Below are 22750 nucleotides of genomic sequence, written 5' to 3' on the forward strand. Positions count from 1 at the left end.
GAGGCAGGATAATTGCTTGAACCCAGGAGGCGGAGTGTGCAGTGAGCCGAGATCCACCACTGCACTCCAGCCTGGGTGACAGAGTAAGACTCCGTTGGGGGTGGGGTGTGTGCCAGGGCAGGAGAATGACCAGATCAGAGGACCAAGGAAGAGACTCAGGGGTGGAGAGACTCCACCATTTCACAGTAAGACAGAAAGGAGCCTTGATCAGGAGGAGAAGCGGGGATTTAGGAGTTGGGAACTAAGTGGACCTTGGCATTGGGCACTTGGAATACAGAAAGGCCCAGGGCTCAGGGCTTCGGGTCCCTAGGAGGAGGAACTGAAAAGGCAATGCCCAACCCCCTAACTTCTAGACGTCTGGCCCTTTGGCCTCCCGCCCCTGGCCTCGCCCCTCGTTCCTAGCTTGTTTGCCACCTAGTGTCTCTCCGGGGAGCAAGAGTCCTCAAAGTTACATCATGTGCGGCGGGTAGGGCGGTGGCGGATGGGGGCGGGACCTCGAAGTCGGGGGCCGAAGGGTGGACCCAGTCCTCCAATGGGAGAGGTGGGTTTGGCGGTTGGGAGGCAGAGGTTGGGGCGGTGGCTGGGCCGACCTGGGGCCTGGAGCCCCAAGGCCGAGGGAGCCAGCCTGCTGGCAGGGCGGAGGAAATCTCGCGCCAGCCCTACCAGGTTCCGCCCCCGCGCCTGCCCCCCTCCTTTTTAAGCGCCTCCCGCCAGCCTCTGCTGTGGCTCGCTTCGCCGCGCTCCCTTCTTCCCCGCCTTCCATATCTCCCCGGCTCCGCTCGGTTCCGTGGCCACCCCGCAGCCCCTGCCCAGGTGCCATGGCCGCATTGTACCGCCCCGGCCTGCGGTGAGTGACCCCCGGCCCGGGGCCCACCCGCACCTTCCGCTGCGCTCGCCCCCTCGGGGCTGCCAGTGGCGCTCCCCTGCTCTCAGCCTCCGCCAGGTTTCCCGTCCTAGGCGGAGGCGGGCAGGGGCGACTGCTGTGGGTCCAGCCTCCCGCGCCGTGCGTCTCTTGGGAGGGCAGCCGGCCGGTGCTCCTCGTTTCCGCCCGCACCTCCCCTTCTCTGCCTCGCTCGCCTCCGACCGCGCGATCTCTGTCTGTCACTCTCAGAACTTCCTCTCCCTCCTCGCTCGTCTCTGCTGAGTCGGGTCTCCGCATATCCTCCTTTCCTTCCCAGATACCTCCCTCGGACCTCTACCGGGCTCCCAGCCAGCGCCCCAGGGTACTTCGAGAGGCAGCAGGGCCCTGGGGACAAGGGTACGTGAGCCCCGGGAGACTGAGCTCAGACCCCTTAAAGAAGATGGAAGGTTAAACATCCATTCCCGGCCTTTCCCGGACTGGAAGGACTGGAACCTGGCGGGAAGTCCAGGGCAGCCCGAGGGACCTGGGGCCAGGAGAGGGAGGCAAGCAAGGTGGGAGGAGGGTGCCAAGTTGCCTTCGTTTCTTACATAGCTGGCTTCTTCCTCTGTCCAGGCCTGGAGCCCCCAGGCTCGTCCTGTTCGTCTGCTCCTCCTCTTAGTCTCCTTTCTATTTATTCTCTGAGGCCTCTCTTCTCAGCTTTTGTCTCAGAGTCGGAAGTGACCCACATCTCTCGCACAGCCCGTTCCACGTGGGCAGCCCTTGTGGGTAGTCTTTGAAGGAAAGGTCCCACTTAGGGGGCTGTAGGAGGGTGTGGGGGCTTCACAAGAGAGAACGTGAGCGAGGCTCCAACTGGAGAGAGGCTCTCCTCAAGGATGTGTGTCTTGAAGATTAATGCTCAGGGAGAACTTCCCTCTGAGGCAGGAACAGACCCAGGTCCCAGTAGCCCTCCTCCCCTGCCCCTGGGGCCACACTGTTCATCTATCCTGCTTTAGCGGAAACCACCCCAGCTTCTACCCCAGCCAGACTCAAGCTCCCGCATCCATGCTCTGAGCTTTCTCCCTTCCCCAGGCTAACACCCTCTGAGTCCCAGCTGCCAGCAGGCTGCTGTTTCACCCTCCCACCAACACCAAAGCTCTCTAGGCATGTGGCCTCTAGGAAGGAGAGCCAGGGGAAGTACGGAGTCAGCGGTCCTGGGTGTGGGGGCAGTTTCTGATGGGCGAGGCCTTGGTAGAGGAGGAGAGTAACATCCTTCTCATGGCCTTTGCTCTCTCAGGCTTACTCCACCTTGGGTCCAGGCCAATCAGAGCAGACCTTGCTTCTCTCTCCCCCAGGGCCATGAGAGGACAGACAATAGGACGCTGACCTCCTAAGAATTAAGCCCATGAACTCCAGCCAGTGACACTCATTCCCCAGTGGTCAACCTTCCGCACAGTTCAAAAATACTTACCCGAGGGCAACATTTTACGCAATCATTGTTGGTCCAAGTGGGCAGCAGCAGATCAGGGCCTGGAAGCCCAGCATCCAGTCACCTATTCTCTGTGCAAGAGTCCTCATCTAGAAACCTGGCACTGCAAAGACTGGGACCTTTGCTTGGGGCTTTCATAGTCTTACAGCATACACACCAGAAGGAAAGAATAAAAACAGTTGCCATTTTAACTTATAAAAAACTATACTCGAAAATGGAAATAAAATGGATGAGGCTTCAAACACCAGACATATGAAGTTGTCACCTGGGCCCAGCTTCTTGACACTTGAGCCAAAGGCCCCTACTCTTTTTTTTTTTTTTTTTTTTTTTGAGACAGAGTCTCACTCTGTTGCCCAGGCTGGAGTGCAGTGTCACAATCTCGGCTCACTGCAACCTCCACCTCCCGGGTTCAAGCGATTCTCCTGCCTCAGCCTCCTGAGTAGCTGGGACTACAGGCACACGCCACCACATCCGGCTAATTTTTGTATTTTTAGTAGATGGGGTTTCACCATGTTGGCCAGTATGGTCTTGATCTCCTCACCTCGTGATTCACCTGCCTCAGCCTCCCAAAGTGCTGGGATTACAGGCATGAGCCACCATGCCCAGCCATCCCCCTACTCATTTCTAAACATTGATTAAACAGTTAAACATGGGCATGGGCTACACATGCAGTAACATCAGCATGCCTACATGGACACTTCCACACAGCCAGGCATGTGCCTTTTTTGCTCATTTGGCCATATCTGTCCCTAACTGACTAGGAGACACCCTCCTCAAGCCTCATGAAGGCTACAAGGTACATGTGTCCTGAACACATCCCACACACCAACTGCAACATGCTCTTCATGGTCCCTGCATGCAGACATGTTTTAGCAGGCTGCAACAGCCCAAGCTTTCTGTCTCCCCACCACCCACCCCGTCCACCCTCGATGACAGCAGCTAGCTCATTGCTTCCCTGTTTCTCCTGTAGGCTTAGCTGGCATGGGCTGAGCCCCTTAGGCTGGCCATCATGCCGTAGCATCCAGACTCTGCGAGTGCTTAGTGGAGATCTGGGTCAGCTTCCCACTGGCGTTCAAGATTTTGTAGAGCACAGTGCCCGCCTGTGCCAACCAGAGGGCATCCACATCTGTGATGGAACTGAGGCTGAGAATACTGCCACACTGACCCTGCTGGAGCAGCAGGGCCTCATCCGAAAGCTCCCCAAGTACAATAACTGGTAAGCCTTGGGCTCCACAACCTGCAAGATAGGTGCACTGAGGCCACTTTGGGTTCACCAAGACATAATCAACTTAACTAGAACATCCTAATGGAATGAACAAGAATGAGAGCTTTGGGGTAAACGGACTCAGAAACTGGGATTTGCTCATGCCTATAATCCCAGCACTTTGGGAGGCCAAGGCAGGTGGATCACCAGAGGTCGGGAGTTTGAGACCAGCCTGACCAACATAGAGAAACCCCATCTCTACCAAAAAAAAAAAAAAAAAAATATATATATATATATATATACACACACACACACACACACAAATTAGCCCAGCATGGTGGCGCATGCCTGTAATCCCAGCTACTTGGGAGACTGAGGCAGGAGAATCACTTAAACCCAGGAGGCAGAGGTTGCAGTGAGCCGAGATCGCTTCATTGCACTCCAGCCTGGGCAATAAGAGCGAAACTCTGTCTCAAAAAAAAGAAACTGTTTTTTGTTTGTTTGTTTGTTTTTTGTTTTTTTTGAGACAGAGTCTCACTGTGTCACCCAGGCTGGAGTGCAGTGGCTATGATTTCAGCTCACAGCAACCTCTGCCTCCCAGGTTCAAGCAATTCTCCTGCCTCAGCCTCCCGAGTAGCTGGGATTACGGGCATGCGCCACCACGCCCAGCTGATTTTTGTATTTTTAGTAGAGACAGGGTTTCACCATGTTGGCCAAGTTGGTCTCAAACTCCTGACCTCAAATGATCCACCCACCTCAGCCTCCAAAAGTGCTGGGATTACAGGCGTCAGCCACCGTGCCTGGTCTGGTTTGTAGTTTGTATTTTATTTTAATGCTAAATGAAGAAGCTGACATAAATAGATCCTTTGCTTTTTTTTTTTTTTCTCACCAGTTCAGGGAGATTTTGCCAGGGGCAGAGACCCCCAGAGGGCTGAGACCTTGGGGAAACACCCCTTAGATGGGGCAACGTCTGGAGGAAGGGCCTGAGATGTGATTGGGTGGGGAAAAATAAGGCCAACAGAAGACCTGGAGTCAAAGGTGGACTTGAAAAAGTGGGTCTAGGGACAAGGGAAACCTCCTGACAGTACTCTCTCCCCCAGCTGGCTGGCCCGCACAGACCCCAAGGATGTGGCACGAATAGAGAGCAAGACGGTGATTGTAACTCCTTCTCAGCGGGACACGGTACCTCTCCCAGCTGGTGGGGCCCGTGGGCAGCTGGGCAACTGGATGTCCCCAGCTGATTTCCAGCGAGCTGTGGATGAGAGGTTTCCAGGCTGCATGCAGGGTAACCAGGGCAGGGACAGAGTGGCAGGGGCATGGAAGATATGAACAGGTTTGGAACCCTTCATCCAGGGGATGCTTTCCTCCACAGGCCGCACCATGTATGTGCTTCCATTCAGCATGGGTCCTGTGGGCTCCCCGCTGTCCCGCATTGGGGTGCAGCTCACTGACTCAGCCTACGTGGTGGCAAGCATGCGTATTATGACCCGACTGGGGACGCCCGTGCTTCAGGCCCTGGGAGATGGTGACTTTGTCAAGTGTCTGCACTCCGTGGGCCAGCCCCTGACAGGACAAGGTAAGCACCTGCTCTGCCCCAAGGGGGACACAGAGGCCTTCTTGTACTCGGAGGAAATCCCAAGTCCTACTTCTCCACAGACCCTAAGAACCTGTCCTCTCTGGCAACCTAATTCCCAAGATCCAGAGCAACAGTCCCAGCGGAGGTGTGAGGCTGTGTTTGCAGAGTACTTTGCACAAGATTGAGAAAAGTCCGTGTCCAAGAATAGGGGCACAAAAGCTGATGGTTATTATGAGGTGGGGGGCCTCAGCCACCTCTTGGTGCTGCTCCTGCTCCCAAGTGTCTCTCTTGCCAATCCCTGATCCCTCTGGCCCCTGACACCCCAGTTCGCGATGCTGCTGCCAGCAGCCCCATGACCCCATTGTCCCCAGGGGAGCCGGTGAGCCAGTGGCCGTGCAACCCAGAGAAAACCCTGATTGGCCACGTGCCTGACCAGCGGGAGATCGTCTCCTTCGGCAGCGGCTATGGTGGCAACTCCCTGCTGGGCAAGAAGTGCTTTGCCCTGCGCATCGCCTCTCGGTTGGCCCGGGATGAGGGCTGGCTGGCAGAGCACATGCTGGTGAGGGCCTGGTGAGGAGCAGGGCAGCTGCTGGGGACGGGGCAGGGGTGGGGCCTGGCCAGTGCCTCAGCCTCACCTCCCTCCTGCCAGGTGCCAGGCTGGTGGGCAGGGACTCTACTTGAAGGCCCAAAACTTTGGCCTCAGGCTGCTGAATGTTGGGGTTTCCCCTGCCACTCACCCAGGCCTAATGGCAGGGCAGTCACCTATATAGTGAATAAACATGGGTCCTCCCTGTTAAACCCTAGCTGTCCTTCCCCATGAAGACCATGCCCTGACCTTTGGTGACCTCTTTCTTATTCCCTCTCTCCCCAATGCACAGATCCTGGGCATCACCAGCCCTGCAGGGAAGAAGCGCTATGTGGCAGCCGCCTTCCCCAGTGCCTGTGGCAAGACCAACCTGGCCATGATGCGGCCCGCACTGCCAGGCTGGAAAGTGGAGTGTGTGGGGGATGACATTGCTTGGATGAGGTTTGACAGTGAAGGTGAGGGACCCTCAGATCACACTCTTGGTTCTGGCTCTTGTCAGAGACTCGAGGTCTCCTCTTTAGTGTTCACAGTGACTTTGTCAGTGAGAAAGTTTCCTGAACACCCAACCCTGCTCCATTCCTCTGGCAGCCCAGCCACCCTAGAGACAGCCTTTCCTCATCAGATCTTGGGTCCATCTCAGGACAGGGAGGGGTGGAGCAGGACCTTCTTTGGTCTTACATCTCAAGTTTTCCTTGTTTGGTCCTTCCTTTCTTTCACTTCTTCTAACAGGTCGACTCCGGGCCATCAACCCTGAGAACGGCTTCTTTGGGGTTGCCCCTGGTACCTCTGCCACCACCAATCCCAACGCCATGGCTACAATCCAGAGTAACACTATTTTTACCAACGTGGCTGAGACCAGCGATGGTGGCGTGTACTGGGAGGGCATTGACCAGCCTCTTCCACCTGGTGTTACTGTGACTTCCTGGCTGGGCAAACCCTGGAAACCTGGTATGTGCAGTAGGGAAGGTGTGGCACAGCCTCCAGGCCTCAGCACCTTAATGGTGGAAAAGCCTTCTCCACGACCTCCAGCCATCTTCTAGGACTGCTAGGAGGCACAGAAGTCATGAACGTCTGCAGTTTCCAGTCCCAGGCAAAATCTCAGTTCATGTCCCAACTCCACCAGTCACTGGTTTTGTGATCTGGCTAAGTTGCTCAACCTCTAAGCTTTAGTTTCCACATCAGTTGAATGAAGGTAGTTGTGATAGTACCTATCTCATGAGGTTGTTGGAGGATTAAAGAGTGCATAAAAAGGGTTTAGCACACTGACAAACACACAGTAGAATCTCAATAATAAATACAGGCTGATTTTTTTAATGAAAGGAAAAGGAAGGACTTTTGAACATTGTTACAGAAGGTATTGGGCTCCAAGCACTATCCATAAAGTTTGACCCATTAGGAAAAGGGAAACCTGCCTCCTCTGCTCCGACTGTCCTCCTGCCACTTGGCTCCCACTGTCCCCTGTATAATAACCACCGTCTAAAGGTCAGTATTGTTACCCTCACCCTTCCCCTGTCCCTCCAAAGCATTCACCCCAATCCCTTCCTATAAACAAAATTAGGTCAGTGCTTGAGTCTTTCCCAGAAGCTAGTTTCTGAATCCTGTCATTACCCCGGGTGCCTGGGAGTCCCACCTTTCCCTCGGCCCTGCACTCTGGACCTTCAGTATTCTTTCCATGGCCTTCTGCAGTCAGGCAGTCCAGACACCAAGGCGGGGGCAAAGAAAAGTGTGGGAGGGGAGGGTGGCCTTGTGGTCACTGAAGCCTATATTCAGGTTTGCCAGGCTGGCCTAGCAGTCACCCTCCTTGCCTCATCTAATCACCCTTTATTTTTACTAACACCATCATTAAGCCCCTCTCAGCCTTCCCACCCAACTGAGAAATCCAAGAAACTTTCATCTTTCCCCACAGGCTAGTTCCCCAACCCTTTCATCATCTCCAGACTCGGGGGCATAACTAAGGCACCTTGTCCCCAGCTTCAATTCCCAGAACAATACCCTGTGTTAGGGTCCTGCACTGGGTGCTGATGAAGGATGGCTCTTATCTGCGATGGGAGGCAGAAGCTGGGGATGGGACAGAGTGGGGATCTGGGCCCCATGGCTTCCTCACCCCCCATGTCTAACCAGCAACCTCCAGCAGAGAAGGGGATGTGTCCACTCGGGCCACACAGTGGTGCTTCATACATGTGCCACTGACTTAGTCCCAATCCCTCTCCAGGACACCTGAAGGTGCCAAGTATGACCTGGGCTCCTAAGGTTATCCCTACCCATGTGATATCCCTATCTCTATTCTTCAAGCCCTATCACTTCATCAGGGTCTAAGCAGGACAGGGAAATCTCCAGCATTTTGTTAGCTTTAAAATCAATTCCTTGCTGGGTGGACATCTATAATCCCAGCACTTTGGGAGGCTGAGGCGGGTGGATCATCTGAGGTCAGGAGTTCGAGACCAGGCTGGCAACATGGCAAAACCCCATCTCTACTAAAAACACAAAAATTAGCTGGGCACGGTGGCTCACGCCTGTAATCCCAGCTACTCAGGAGGCAGGAGAATCGCTTCATCCCAGGAGGCAGAGGTTGTAGTGAGACAAGATCGTGCCACTGCACTCCAGCCTGGCGACAGAGTGAAACTCCATCTCACAAATAAATTAATTAATTAATAAAATAAAATCAGGCCAGGTGCGGTGGCTCACCCCTGTAATCCTAGCACTTTGGGAGGCCGAGGTGGGCAGATCACCTAAGGTCAGGAGTTTGAAACCAGCCTGGCCAACATGGTGAAACCCCATCTCTATTAAAAATACAAAAAAATCAGCCAGGCATGGTGGTGGGTGCCTGTAATCCCAGCTATTGGGGAGGCTGAGGCAGGAGAATTGCTTGAACCCGGGAGGCGGAGGTTGCAGTAAGCTGAGATTGCGCCACTGCGCTCGCTACAGCCTGGGCAACAGAGCGAGACTCCACCTCAAAAATAAAAAGATAAAATAAATTCCTGTTTGCATTTTGGTAATTTAGGAGAGTCTGTCTTCCCCAGTTTGCTGATGGAAAGTCAATTGTCTGAGGTACTAAGCTGACATTCTCAGTTTTTGCTTTAGGTTTGGGTATTTAAATAATAATCTCGCAAATAACGAAATAGTTTCTGGGGGAAAAATTATTATAACCTTATGCCCATATCTAACCCCATTCCCTTGAGCCCTGGTCAGTGCCAAGTGCCAGTAGCTTGGCACAAACATTAGTGTGCTGCCAAACCCCAATTCCTCTCCCACTCTTTTCTCACATAGCTCAGCTGGCAGCACCTTCATGGCTAAATAACCTGAGCTTTTGGAGATGCCCTGGCTCCCTTCTCTCTGCTCCTTATCACACAAAGTTCTAGGCAGCTGATGAGACAAAAAAAAAAAAAGAACCCTGCAAGAATGTGTGCCCATATATGTGTGTGTTGGGGGTCGACATGACCTTGGAAATAATAGTGTTTGTATTTCCTCTGCCAGGTGACAAGGAGCCCTGTGCACATCCCAACTCTCGCTTTTGTGCCCCGGCTCGCCAGTGCCCCATCATGGACCCAGCCTGGGAGGCCCCAGAGGGTGTCCCCATTGACGCCATCATCTTTGGTGGCCGCAGACCCAAAGGTAAACAACATGTGAGCTCCATGTTCTTGGCAAAAGGGCTATGTCTGTATCAGGGTCTACCTCCCTCCCTCTGATCCAGAGCCTCGGCCTGCATCTTACCTGTAGCTGTCTGTCTCCAGAGTTCTCCCCTGGTGAATGCAAACTTGGGAGGAGGCAAAGGGTCTGAAAATGGGATAGCCAAGGTCCTAGGAGAGACAGTACCAGTCAAGCTCACCAGAAGGGCTGGAGTGAGGGTCCAAAGAAAAGGGCTGCCTGTGACTCTGTTCATTGGTGATCTAGGGGTACCCCTGGTATACGAGGCCTTCAACTGGCGTCATGGGGTGTTTGTGGGCAGTGCCATGCGCTCTGAGTCCACTGCTGCAGCAGAACACAAAGGTGAGCACCCTCGCCATTCCTCCCTCTCCTCTGTGCACACACAGCACTTCCTCTCTCCCTTCCTGAGCCAGACCTTCCTTTTGTCCACCCCTGGAGTCTGATATGGCTCCACCTCTTCCCACTTCTATCTTTTCCCCATCCCTGAAGATATGCCAGAACCATGAGCCTTTCACAGCTTCTTCCAACTGGGTGCAGGGTGCCCTTCCCTTCTCCAGTGAGAAGGAAGATTCCTTACCCATCTTGCTCCCCTCCCTAGGGAAGATCATCATGCACGACCCATTTGCCATGCGGCCCTTTTTTGGCTACAACTTTGGGCACTACCTGGAACACTGGCTGAGCATGGAGGGGCGCAAGGGGGCCCAGCTGCCCCGTATCTTCCATGTCAACTGGTTCCGGCGTGACGAGGCAGGGCACTTCCTGTGGCCAGGCTTTGGGGAGAATGCTCGGGTGCTAGACTGGATCTGCCGGCGGTTAGAGGGGGAGGACAGTGCCCGAGAGACACCCATTGGGCTGGTGCCAAAGGAGGGAGCCTTGGATCTCAGTGGCCTCGGAGCTATAGACACCACTCAGCTGTTCTCCCTCCCCAAGGATTTTTGGGAACAGGAGGTTCGTGACATTCGGAGCTACCTAACAGAGCAGGTCAACCAGGATCTGCCCAAAGAGGTGTTGGCTGAGCTTGAAGCCCTGGAAAGACGTGTGCACAAAATGTGACCTGAGGCTGTGGTCTAGCAAGAGGACATAGCACCCTCATCTGGGAATAGGGAAGTCACCTTGCAGAAAATACTAGCAATTTGATATTAATTAACATCTTCTATGTGCCATAGACCTTCCCACAAAGACTGTCCAATAATAAGAGATGCTTATCTATTTTACACAAGATTTGTGCTGTTTTCATTTCCCACCTATTTTCACAGGCTTCCCTCTAACACCAATCTCACAATCTTCTTCCAGCCCCTGGAAGAAGCACAGCCCAGCACAACCAAAGATCTGTTTTACAGGCAGCTCTAGCACTGGGTCACAGACATAGGAATTGCTGGGAGAAGGCACTATCCACTCTATGTCCCGAGTTCTTAAAAAAAAAAAAAAAAAAGGTGAGGCTCGGCACCGTGGCTCATGCCTGTAATCCCAGCACTTTGGGAGGCTGAGGTGGGCGGATCACGAGGTCAGGGGATTGAGACCATCTTGGCTAACATGGTGAAACCCTGTAGCTACTAAAAATACCAAAAAAAAAAAAAAAAAAAAAAAATTAGCCAGGCGTGGTGGTGGGTGCCTGTAGTCCTAGCTACTTGGGAGGCTGAGGCAGGAGAATGGTGTGAACCCAGGAGGCAGAGCTTGCAGTGAGCCAAAATCGTGCCACTGCACACTCCAGCCTGGGTGACAGAGAGAGACTCCATCTCAAAAAAAAAAAAAAAAATGGTGAGGGCCTGAGCAAGCTGTTCAGTACAGCCCCCAGGCCTAAAATTCCTGATCTCCCACTTAGATTGCAGAAGCCTCTACAACCCCATTCTCCAGTAAAGTGGCTTCATTGTCAGTTCTCAAATTTGTTCTTCCCCCACCTGACCTGGCACTGGGAGTTACATAGTATTCATGGAAGCATATTCAATATTAGGACAGCTAACAACACTTCTGTAGCACCTTCTATGTGCCAGACACTGCCGAGGCCAGCTCGGTCGGGGAGACCCTAACCTAGTGGTGCTAGAGGAATTAAAGACACACACAGAGAAATATAGAGGTGTGGAATAGGAAATCAGTGGTCTCACAGCCTTGAGAGCCGAGAGCCTCGAACAGAGATTTACCCACATATTTATTGACAGCAAGTCAGTGATAAGCATTGTTTTTATAGATTGTAGATTAACTAAAAGTATTCCTTACGGAAAACAAAGGGATGGGCCAAAATAAAGGGATGGGCTCTGGCTAGTTATCTGCAGCAGGAGCATGTCCTTGAGGCACAGATCGCTCATGCTATTGTTTGTAGTTTAAGAACCCCTTTAAGCAGTTTTCCACCCTGGGTGGGCCAAGCGTTCCTTGCCCTCATTCCGGTAAACCCACAACCTTCCAGCGTGGGTGTCATGGCCATCACGAACATGTTGCAGTGCTGCAGAGATTTTGTTTATGGCCAGTTTTGGGTCCGGTTTATGGCCAGATTTTGGGGGCCTATTCCCAAAATGTCCCCCTTATTTGATTTGCAAAGTGATAAAAACAAAGGCAGCTTTGTCACGCTGAGCTACTTCTCGCAGGAGTCGCAGGAGTCGGGATCCGCATCTGCGGACTATACAAAGACAAATGACACAGATTAAAAGCACAATCATCATTGACATCACAGAGCTTCCAAGTGTTTTTATCCATTTTAATGGGTTACTAGCTGCTAATCTGTCTGCAGCTTCTTCAAGCACTCCGGTTCCTGGCATTAAGGTCAGGTGTGCCTGGGATGCCTTAAATGTTTGTTCTTTTAATAATAGTTTCTACAAATCCTTGTTTAGCTCCTACAACAGGCCACATCATTTGAGGGTGAGATGCCACTATACTGCCATGGTTCCAGATAATAGGAACTCTTGCCATACTTCTTATCATTTCTACCATCTGACCATTTTGTTCAGACCAGCTGAACATAGTGTGACCATGGCATGCAGACTGAGAGGTGCAATTCAAGCTAAAGATTCCCTTAGGGGACCAATTAATAATGACTCCATGGGAATCGGAGAGCAGCACTTCTGCCTGTTCTGCAATGCAATCTTCATAAACAAGTACGTACATTTTTTCTAACTGAGGCAATCCTGTTTACAAATAGGTTTTTGAGGGCGGTATGCCTCAATTATAGGAGCAGATTTATTATGGTAAATACTAAGATCAGAAAGCGTGTATAACTGTGTCATAGAGTGATTACATCCAGACATTATTGCCAGACAAGATTGATAAATATGCCCAATAAGTATAATTGTTCTCTGTGTTAGCCCTTGTTGAAGAAATACTCATGGCAATGGTGATCACCGCTATCATAGCTACCATTAAATTACTCATTGTGACTGATTGTCCCACTTTGCTCAGGTTTTCTTCCGCCATCTGTGACTGCTTCTTGATCTGTCTCCAGGTGGGTGGCTGTGTTCGACGGGTGTTGCTTGTGACAGTTGGGGTCCTCCTCTCTCAGCATCAGTCTTGACATGGCTGCAACTGGGGGGTCCTTGGGATCCTTCTGGAATCTCTTTCTCAGCATCTCGCTCATGATAAGCTTTCAGGTGTCTTGATGGTATCCAAATTGGCTGTTGATTTTGGCCTGGAGAAACACAAACATAACCTCTACCCCAAGTTTATTATTTTACCTATTTCCCAACTTTTTGTTATCAGATCTCTCCACCAAACCAGTTGTTCGGCTTCTGTCTTTGCAGTTGGTTTCTGTAGATGCTGTTCAGCTGCTGTTACCATCTGGCCTTTGGGCAGACTCAAAAAATTTAAAGTTAATAATGCTAGATTCAGTTGCATCTGCAGTGTTCCATATTCCCTGTTTTCCTCCCTCTGCTTTTGCAGCTGCCGTTTTAGGGAGAGATTCATTCTTTCCACTGTGGCTTGTCCTTGAGAATTATATGGGATACCAGTAATGTGTTTAATATTCCATACAGAGAAAAATGTAGCTAGAGATTGGCTAGTATAGCCTGGGACATTATCCGTTAACCATTTTAAAGGCATAGGTTCTGGAGGCTTAACAATGGCCGCCATCAAAAATGATATTCTAAACCTTGGTGGGAACTGTTGTCCTTTCGCTTGAAGCGGTTTTTTTTAACCTTGCAAATTTTTCCTAGTCCCATACCAGGGACATACCCCATTTCATGAATCATATGTTGACTTTGAGGGCTATATAATTGTTCTGGAATACTTGTGCTCCCCATTGTTGCAATAAATCTCTTCCCCATAAATTTATAGGTACAGAAGTTATAACTGGTTGAATAGTCCCAAGTTGTCCATTGGGCCCTTCACAGTGCAAAATGTAACTACTTTGATATACTTCAGGGGCTTTACCAACTCCAACTATGTTAAATTGAGCAGGTTGAATTGGCCAAGTGGGTGGCCAGTGCTGCAGAGAAATGATTGAAATGTCGGCTCCTGTATCTACCAAACCTTTAAATTTCTTTCACTGAATAGTTATTTCACAGGTAGGACGTTTATCAGTAATTTGATTTACCCAATAAGCTGCTTTGCCTTGTTTATTTGTGCTTCCAAATCCTCCTGCTCATTTAATTTCACTTTTCCCCCATTCCCGCATATGGCACAATCAGGAGCTGTGCTATACGCTCTCCTGGCTCTGCTTTCCAGGGAACAGAAGTAGATATAATAATTTGAATTTCCCCATTGTAACCTGAATCAATGACTCCTGTTTATATTTGTACCCTTTTTAAACTTAAACTAGACCTTCCTAGAAGTAATCCTATCGTCCCTGCTGGCAAGGGTCCACAGACTCCTGTTGGGACCTTTTGTGGGGGTTCCCCAGGCAGAAGGCTCACAGCTTTTGTGCAGCATAAATCTGCTGCGGCACTACCGGCTGTGGCGGGGGACAGACATTGTACAGGGGTGAGGGAATGGCCTGAGCCAGAAATGCCCCGGTTTGGAATGGGGCCCGGGATGGGCCCCTCATAGCGTCTCCCAAAATCGGGTTCCCATCTTTATCAAACTTAGAGTGACACTGTTTAGTCCGATGTTTTCCTTTTTTACATTTTGGACATATTTCAGGTTCAGCAGTTTTCTTTTTTCCCCTATCTGGTGGCCTGACTTGCTGATTTTTTCTACATTCTTTTTTAGTATGACCATGCTTTCCACAGTTAAAACAAGCTCCAGGAAACGGAATATTTCCTTTATCCACTCTTGGTCCTGCCATTGCCTGTGCCAACAAAGTAGCTTTATGCAGATTACCTCCGATACCATCACAGGCCTTGATATAATCAACTAAATGTGCTTTCCCTCTAATAGGTTGCAGAGCAGCCTGGCAATCAGGCTTAGCATTGTCAAAAGCTAATAACCGTAACACTATATCCTGAGCAGCCGAATCTGCAATCACCTTTTTAAGAGACTCCTGTAACCAAGCTATAAAATCCGCATACAGTTCTTTTGGTCCCTGCTTTACAGCACTAAAGAAAGGGTATTGTTCTCCACCTGAAGTGATTTTTTCCCAAGCTCTAATGCACACTCCTCTAAGCTGCTCTATGGCATCATCCTGCATGATCACTTGTGCATCTAAACCAGCCCAGCCGCCGACCCCCAAAAGTTGGTCTGCAGTTATATTAATTTGAGGTTGGGCCTGGGCGTTGCGAGCAGCCTGAATGGAAGCTTCATCTGCCCACCAAGTTTTAAACTGTAAGAACTGAGCAGGAGTTAGACAAGCTCGAGTAAGAGCATCCCAGTCAGTAGGAATCATCCCACTGGAAACAGCAACATTCTTTTTTTTTTTTTTTTTTTTTTTGAGATGGAGTCTTGCTCTGTCGCCCAGGCTGGGGTGCAGTGGCTGGATCTCAGCTCACTGCAAGCTCCGCCTCCCGGGTTTACGCCATTCTCCTGCCTCAGCCTCCCGAGTAGCTAGAACTACAGGCGCCCGCCACCTCGCCCAGCTAGTTTTTTGTATTTTTTAGTAGAGACAGGGTTTCACCGTGTTAGCCAGGATGGTCTCGATCTCCTGACCTCGTGATCCGCCCGTCTCGGCCTCCCAAAGTGCTGGGATTACAGGCTTGAGCCACCGCGCCCGGCCGAAACAGCAACATTCTTTAACAGTCCCGTTACAAAAGTCCATACTGATTAACAGCTTGCTTAAATTCTTTGAGTAATTTAAAAGGAAAAGAGTCAAATGTAGCTATAATATTTCCCTGTTGATCTGGGGGGTGTATTCTAACAGGCAACTGCCAAGCCTCCAAATCACCCTCTCATCTAACTTGCTGAGCTCCTGCCTGAATAGAACTGAGAGCAGTCGCTCGAGGCCCTGCTCGAACAGTCACTGAGGCAACTACTTTTCGCCCAGTGATCCTCCGGAAAAGAAAGATCTGGAGGATCAGGCCACTCTTTTTCTTCAAAATAATAATGATGGGTGCAGAAGGGTAGGGATGAACCTCTCCCTCCTTTGCCGCTTTAGCTTTAGCTGGCAAACAAACCTACTCTGTTACTTCTTCTGTTACTTCATTATACTCTCATTCCTCATCATCATCAGTGTGAAAAGGTTCCAAGGTGGAATGAACCAGAGCCCACACTTGTCCCACTGTTACCCTGCTGCTTCCGAGCTCCCCTTCTTACTCACCACGGGGATTGCTTTAAGAGTACTCAGGTGTCCTCCACCTTAGTTCCACATTCTCCAACTGTCGCTCTGGCGACCCTTTGACCTGAATTTGAGCCCCCACATACGGGCACCACTTGCCAAGACCAGCTCGGTCAGGGAGACCCTAACCCAGTGGCACCAGAGGAATTAAAGGCACACACACAGAAATATAGAGGTGTGGAGTGGGAAATCAGGGGTCTCACACCCTTCAGAGCTGAGAGCCTCAAACAGAGATTTACCCACGTATTTATTGACAGCAATAAGCATTGCTTTTATAGATTACAGATTAACTAAAAGTATTCCTTATGGGAAATAAAGGGATGGGCTCTGGCTAGTTATCTGCAGCAGGAGCATGTCCTTAAGGCACAGATTATTCATGCTATTGTTTATAGTTTAAGAACCCCTTTAAGCAGTTTTCCACCCTGGGTGGGCGAGGTTTCCTTGCCCTCATTCTGGTAAACCCACAACCTTCCAGTGTGGGCGACATGGTCATCACAAACATGTCACAGTGCTGCAGAGATTTTGCTTATGGCCAGTTTTGGGGCCAGTTTATGGCCAGATTTTGGGGGCCTATTCCCAACAAGGTACTGTTCTAAGCACATATGTGTCAACCCTTTGGGGGAATTACCATTTTACAGATGAAGTAACAAAGGCACAGAGAGGTCAAGTAATTTGTCCAAAGCTTCACCATTAGTAAACAATAGAACTAAGGGTTAAAGTGATAAAACTGCACAGACATGTCTTTCATAGTAGTATAGACATCTAGAACTGCAAGGACCTTAGAAGTCACCTATTCCGCCGGGCGCAGTGGCTCATGCCTGTAATCCCACCACTCTGGGAGGCTGAGGAGGGAGGATCACCTGAGGTCAGGAGTTCAAGACCAGCCTGGCCAACACGGTGAAACCCCTTCTCTACAAAAATACAAAAATTAGCCGGGCATGATGGCAAGTGCCTGTAATCCCAGCTATTCAGGAGAATCACTTGAACTCAGGAGGCAGAGGTTGCAGCGAGCCGAGATCATGCCATTGCACTCCAGCCTGGGGGATAAAGCGAGACTCCATCTCAAAAAATAATAGTAAAATAAAAAATAAAAAGTCACCTATTCCGTGTTTCTCAAACTTAAAAGTGCCTTTGAATCACCTGGCGATCTTGTTAAAATGCAGATTGTCACTTGGCAAGTGTGTAGTAGCCTGAAGATTTTGTTTTCCTTACAAGCTCCTGGGTAATGCTGATGCTGCCAGTCTGGGGGCTACAGTTTTGAGTATCAAGGTCTTAGCCTAAATTCATCTGAAATCAACTTTGGAGAGTAATCAGGAAAAGGGTGCAATGATCTCACATGAGTCAGGAGCATCAGCTTAGGATAACTTCTGTGCAATCTGGATCAGGCTGAGGGAATTATAAACTAAGGTGGGTAGTATGAGAGTCTTTACCCAGAAACAGGGAACAAACTTCAACAAATAAAATGGAATTATTGGGAACTCCTTCAAAGGAAAAACCTAGAAGAGGAAACACCAAGTGTTCTCATAGGAAATGCCAGTGACCAGCCAGAATGTATAAAAATCTAAAGGTCAGAGTGGAACAGAGGTTATAACAAAGTTAACAATGGAGTATACTGTACTTTATTTTATTTTATTTTATTTTTTTTTTGAGACGGAGTCTCGCTGTGTCGCCCAGGCTGGAGTGCAGTGGCCGGATCTCAGCTCACTGCAAGCTCTGCCTCCCGGGTTTTTACGCCATTCTCCTGCCTCAGCCTCCCGAGTAGCTGGGACTACGGGCGCCCGCCACCTCGCCCGGCTAGTTTTTTTGTATTTTTTAGTAGAGACGGGGTTTCACCGTGTTAGCCAGGATGGTCTCGAACTCCTGACCTCGTGATCCGCCCGTCTCAGCCTCCCAAAGTGCTGGGATTACAGGCTTGAGCCACCGCGCCCAGCCATACTGTACTTTAAAACACAGCCAGCCTGGCGCGGTGGTTCACACTTTGGGAGGCCGAGGTGGGCAGATCACCTAAGGTCAGGAGTTTGAGACCAGCCAGACCAACATGGTGAAATCCCATCTCTACTAAAAATACAAAAATTAACCAGGCATGGTGGCACATACCTGTAATTCCAGCTACTCAGGAGGCTGAGGAGGGAGAATCACTTGAACCCAGGAGGCGGAGGTTGCAGTGAGCTGAGATCACACCACTGCACTCCAGCCTGAGCAACAGAGTGAGACTCTGTCTCAAAAAATAATAATAAAATTAATAAAATTAAAAAATAATAAAAGACAGCCAAATTCTTAGCTTCATAAATAGCATGTAACTGAATACCATCAGAAGCAGCATAGCACAGATATTAAACACATAGTAGACTCAAGCCAGAGGTGCCTCTCAGTTGCTTCATCTGTAAAATGGAAATGCCTACACCTTACAATCTTGTTGGGAAGATTAAGAGTCAGTGGAATAAAGCACTCAGAACTATTCCTGGCACTGAATAGTCATTTAATACATGTTAGCTATCATCACCTTTCCACTTTATAATGATTAGAGTAGGCCCTGTAAGCGTATATTACATATTGCTGACTCTACAGTTTAAAAGGAACATGAGCAATGTAAGTAAAATCTAGGAGAGAAAGAAAAAAGATTTAAAAATAAATCCCTTCAGCTAAGAGGCAGGGAACTGGAGTTCCAGGCACCTTTCTGGCATCTAAATGCACAGGGACAAGAAAGTGTTAGCCTTCAAAATGATTTTTATTAATTAGAATAAAATTGGGCTGCATGCCCTTCAGCTCCAGATAACTGATAAAATATAGTTAACACATGATAATCTTTTTATTTTAAAATAAAACACAGATAAAGAAAACCATCTAAAACAAAGGTATGGCTGAATAAACTATCATAAAGTGAACACCTTTGGAACATCACCCAGGGAAAGAAACAGAACTTTGCCAGACACCAACCCTGCCCCGCCCCGCCCCTGTTGCCCATCTCTATCACAGTCACCCCTTCCTGCCATAGGGGATACTATGGTGAGTAATAAATACTTCTTTGCATTTTTTTATAGTTTGATCACCTAAATGTAGATCCTTAGACACTATAGTTTAGCTTTGCTCCCATTTAAAAAAAAATTTCGCATGACTTTCAAGTCTCTATCAGTCTACGGATTCCGGATGCCCCTCCATTCCTTTCTTTTCCTTCAATTAACCCATTAACGAATCCAGACCCAGATGTTCAGTGTCTAAATGCATTAACTCACTAAGGATTGCAAAACAGCCATATTTGAGTTGTCATAACAGTTGCAATAATTTTATAAAATAGATATTTCTATTTCATCACCCTGTGGTATCATTTATACAGGAACAGCAAGATAACTGCTCAATTCTTTATTTGCCATCTTCAAAATAATGATTTGATTTCCTATCAATCCTTCAAAAAGGTAACCAGTTAGTTACACACAAACATTATGAACTCATGGATTTAAACATACTTAGTGTTTATTAAATTGACCTTATTAAATGTTCAAATTGTCCCACATTTGGCTATGGAAGCTAGGCCAAAAACAGCTGAGTCCTTTTGACATGATACATACTCCTTGCTTCCCGGCTATATGGTGTAAGTTGCTCCATGCTCATCGTGTTCATTTCCTTTCCCAAACCTGGAATCAGCCATTTCTCTAAGAAGGTCTGGCTTCTTTCAGGGGGAAATGGCATTTTAAGACCACAATCTGGATGCTAGGAGTGTTCATTGATATTGGATTGGTCATTGTTTCTAGATCTTTTTGGTGGGTAGCGACAAGATAAAACCTCATGAATTCATACTGATATGTTCTATTCAAAATCAGGGCTACAGGGGTTTCTGGTGTTTTCCTGAGACACGGACTTGCTTTGTTGCCCAGGCTGTAATGCAGTAGTGTGGTCACAGCTCACTGCAGCCTCGAATTCCTGGGCTCAAATGATCCTCTTGCCTCAGCCTCCCGAGTATCTACAGCAGCAAGCCACCACACCTGGCTAATTTTTATTTATTTATTTTTTTAGAGATGGGGTCTCACTATATTGGCCAGGCTGGTCTTGAACCCCTGGTTTCAAGCAATCCACCTGCCTCAGCCTCCCAAAGTGCTGGGATTACAGGTGTGAGCCACTACCCCGGGCCACTAAAGGGTATTTACTTATATTACATCTGTAGCTCCTACCCTACACACAGAAAAATCTGATTCTTACAGACACAAGATATGAGAGTATTAGAACATCCCATAATTACTTAGTGGCTTTCTAGTCAACACATTTTAAGTCCCTAGGTAAATTAGCACACTCTCCATTTCCATCGACACAGAGAATGCTACAAGGCAATGTTTAAACACCTGAATGAGCATCAATCACTTCCAAAAATGGAACTGTCCCAGGAGCTCTGTGTGGTCACCAGGCTGGGGGCTGCAGTAGAGGAAAGGAGGACAGGATTAGCTAGAGAATGAAAACGCTCCTTTCTTTCTCTCCTCACCAGCCCAGCCTGCCCTCTAGTGGAGATGCTAACGAGCAGGAAACAGGCCAAAACAGGTCATGCAGGAAGTCAACTAGCTGACATTTACTTAGCAATTACCAGAAATTGTCCTAAAACGGGTGCCAAAGGTAGAAAAACCTCTCTGTGGCTTTAAGTGACTTTAAGTGCAACTGGAGGGAGTAGAAGTTACCCAAATGAAAAGTGCTTCACAAACTGTAACCAAGCAACATACCAAATTTCAAAATCAAGAGAGGGCAGGCAAAGTTGAGTATATCAAAACAACTTCACCATAATTATTTTTAAAGATATGTTATTTTATTTATTTCTTTTTTTTTTTTTTTTTTTTTTTTTTTTTTTTTGAGACGGAGTCTCACGCTGTTGCCCAGGCTGGAGTGCAGTGGCGCGATCTCGGCTCACTGCAAGCTCCGCCTCCTGGGTTCACGCCATTCTCCTGCCTCAGCCTCCTGAGTAGCTGGGACTACAGGCGCCCGCCACCGCGCCCGGCTAATTTTTTGTATTTTTAGTAGAGACGGGGTTTCACTGTGGTCTCGATCTCCTGACCTTGTGATCCGCCCGCCTCGGCCTCCCAAAGTGCTGGGATTACAGGCTTGAGCCACCGCGCCCGGCCTTATTTTATTTATTTCAATAGACACATTGTATACCCTAAGATATAAATGCTCTTACACATTTTGAAAAACATTACAGGTCATAGTGAAATAATCAAGTTCATAGGCTTAAAAATCTTTTGCACGTGGCCAGGCGTGGTGGCTCATGCCTGTAATCCCAGCACTTTGGAAGGCCAAGGCGGGCAGATCACGAGGTCAGGAGATCATGACCATCCTGGCTACAAGGTGAAACCCCGTCTCTACTAAAAATACAAAAATTAGCCAGGTGTGGTGGCGGATGCCTGCAGTCCCAGCTACTTGGGAGGCTGAGGCAGGAGAATGGCGTGAACCCGGGAGGCAGAGCTTGCAGTGAGCCGAGATGGAGCCACTGCACTCCAGCCTGGGCGACAGAGCAAGACTCCACCTCAAAAAAAAAAAAAAAAAAATCTTTTATACGCAAAAAAATTAATCAATGAATCCAGTGTTGAATCTTATATTCTTTCCCATTTGATGTGAAAGAGGATTCATTTTGGTCATAAAACCTCAGCTATTTTAACATTTACCATGACTTTTAAATGTTTTATTCAATAATGTACAAGTTCCATATTACAAAAGCTTGAATTAAAAGATTTTATTCAGATTTGAACTAATTTATAAGAAGAAGAGGCCGGGCGCGGTGGCTCAAGCCTGTAATCCCAGCACTTTGGGAGGCCGAGATGGGCGGATCACGAGGTCAGGAGATCGAGACCATCCTGGCTAACACGGTGAAACCCCGTCTCTACTAAGAAATACAAAAAAATAGCCGGGCGAGGTGGCGGGCGCCTGTAGTCCCAGCTACTCGGGAGGCTGAGGCCAGAGAATGGCGTGAACCCGGGAGGCGGAGCTTGCAGTGAGCTGAGATCCGGCCACTGCACTCCAGCCTGGGCTACAGAGCGAGACTCCGTCTCAAAAAAAAAAAAAAAAAAAAAGAAGAAGAGAAAAGAGAATCAAAAAATGAATAGTTAAGGGGATAAATTTAACAGAAGTTTTTTGTTTGCTTTTCTGGACCTCAGGTGCTATAGCTATATTAATCATAACCCTTTGTAGAAGCTACACCTTTGTCACCGGTTCATGCAAGCCTTCTCCACTTTGTTTAATGATGTAATGAGCTGGGTATTATTATACTTTTTTTTTTTTTCTTTGAGACAGGGTCTCATTCTCGCCCAGGCTGGATGAAGTGCAGTGGCACCATCATGGCTCACTGTGCCTTGACCAGACTCAGTTGATCCTTCCACCTCAGCATCCTGGGTAGCCAAGACTACAGGCCCAGCTCAATTATTATTATTTTTTTTTGTAGAGACGGGGTTTCATCACGTTGCCCAGGCTGGTCTCAAACTCCTGGGGTCAAGTGATCTGCCTGCCTCAGCCTCCCAAGGTACTGGGATTACAGGCATGAGCTACCACGCCTATTATACTTTTTAATGAAAAACTGAAACCACATTGTTTTTGCATCTATTACATGTCACCAGAAGAAATTATTATCTTTTTTTTTTTTAACTTGACAATGTAGTTTGCACAATTTCCCATGGTATAAAAATGGAAGGCTACAACAAACCTGTACCAGGAATAAGTACCTTAAAAAAAAAAAAATGAAGACTACAACACCATTTTAATAGCTACCTGGTATTTCTGTGTCTATACCACATGGACTATAATTTATTTAACCAAT

General features: G+C 48.6%; 2 protein-coding genes and 1 long non-coding RNA gene across 23 annotated transcripts in view; 2 read left to right on the top strand and 1 right to left on the bottom strand.

The window, feature by feature from the left end:
• Positions 1–22750, bottom strand: part of NRL (neural retina leucine zipper) — a 39007-nt gene that overhangs the window by 13144 nt on the left and 3113 nt on the right. The window contains exon 2 of one of the 11 annotated variants that reach the window (XM_077940810.1): positions 9405–9490. The exons of 6 other annotated variants lie outside the window; for them this stretch is intronic. The gene's annotated coding sequence lies outside the window, so the exon portion shown is untranslated. Of the gene's footprint in view, positions 1–880; positions 1101–1449; positions 1737–9404; positions 9491–11407; positions 12952–22750 lie in introns of those variants that run through there. 4 more of the 11 variants (XM_028851439.2, XM_077940811.1, XM_077940805.1 and 1 more) reach the window with 4 other exon arrangements.
• On the top strand, positions 381–10552 carry PCK2 (phosphoenolpyruvate carboxykinase 2, mitochondrial). 10 transcript variants are annotated; one of them, XM_077938510.1, is made up of 11 exons: positions 381–541; positions 1179–1258; positions 3298–3543; positions 4632–4816; positions 4904–5107; positions 5479–5666; positions 5986–6148; positions 6423–6641; positions 9168–9305; positions 9585–9680; positions 9937–10552. In XM_077938510.1, exons 1-11 carry the CDS (start codon positions 482–484, stop codon positions 10389–10391), a joined length of 2034 nt encoding a protein of 677 aa, XP_077794636.1. In that variant the 5' UTR covers positions 381–481; the 3' UTR covers positions 10392–10552. The 10 variants fall into 10 exon arrangements, with proteins under 10 accessions (XP_077794636.1, XP_028706327.1, XP_014998830.1 ...); XM_028850494.2 differs by having other exon boundaries at positions 539–666; XM_015143344.3 differs by having other exon boundaries at positions 541–847.
• On the top strand, positions 16992–21489 carry LOC144330196 (uncharacterized). 2 transcript variants are annotated; one of them, XR_013396153.1, is made up of 3 exons: positions 16992–17509; positions 18161–20055; positions 21225–21489. It is a non-coding gene; the product is annotated as an uncharacterized LOC144330196 (long non-coding RNA). The 2 variants fall into 2 exon arrangements; XR_013396154.1 differs by having other exon boundaries at positions 16992–17517; positions 21225–21488.

This window comes from Macaca mulatta, chromosome 7, assembly GCF_049350105.2.
Source record: "Macaca mulatta isolate MMU2019108-1 chromosome 7, T2T-MMU8v2.0, whole genome shotgun sequence".
Lineage (NCBI taxonomy): Eukaryota > Metazoa > Chordata > Mammalia > Primates > Cercopithecidae > Macaca > Macaca mulatta.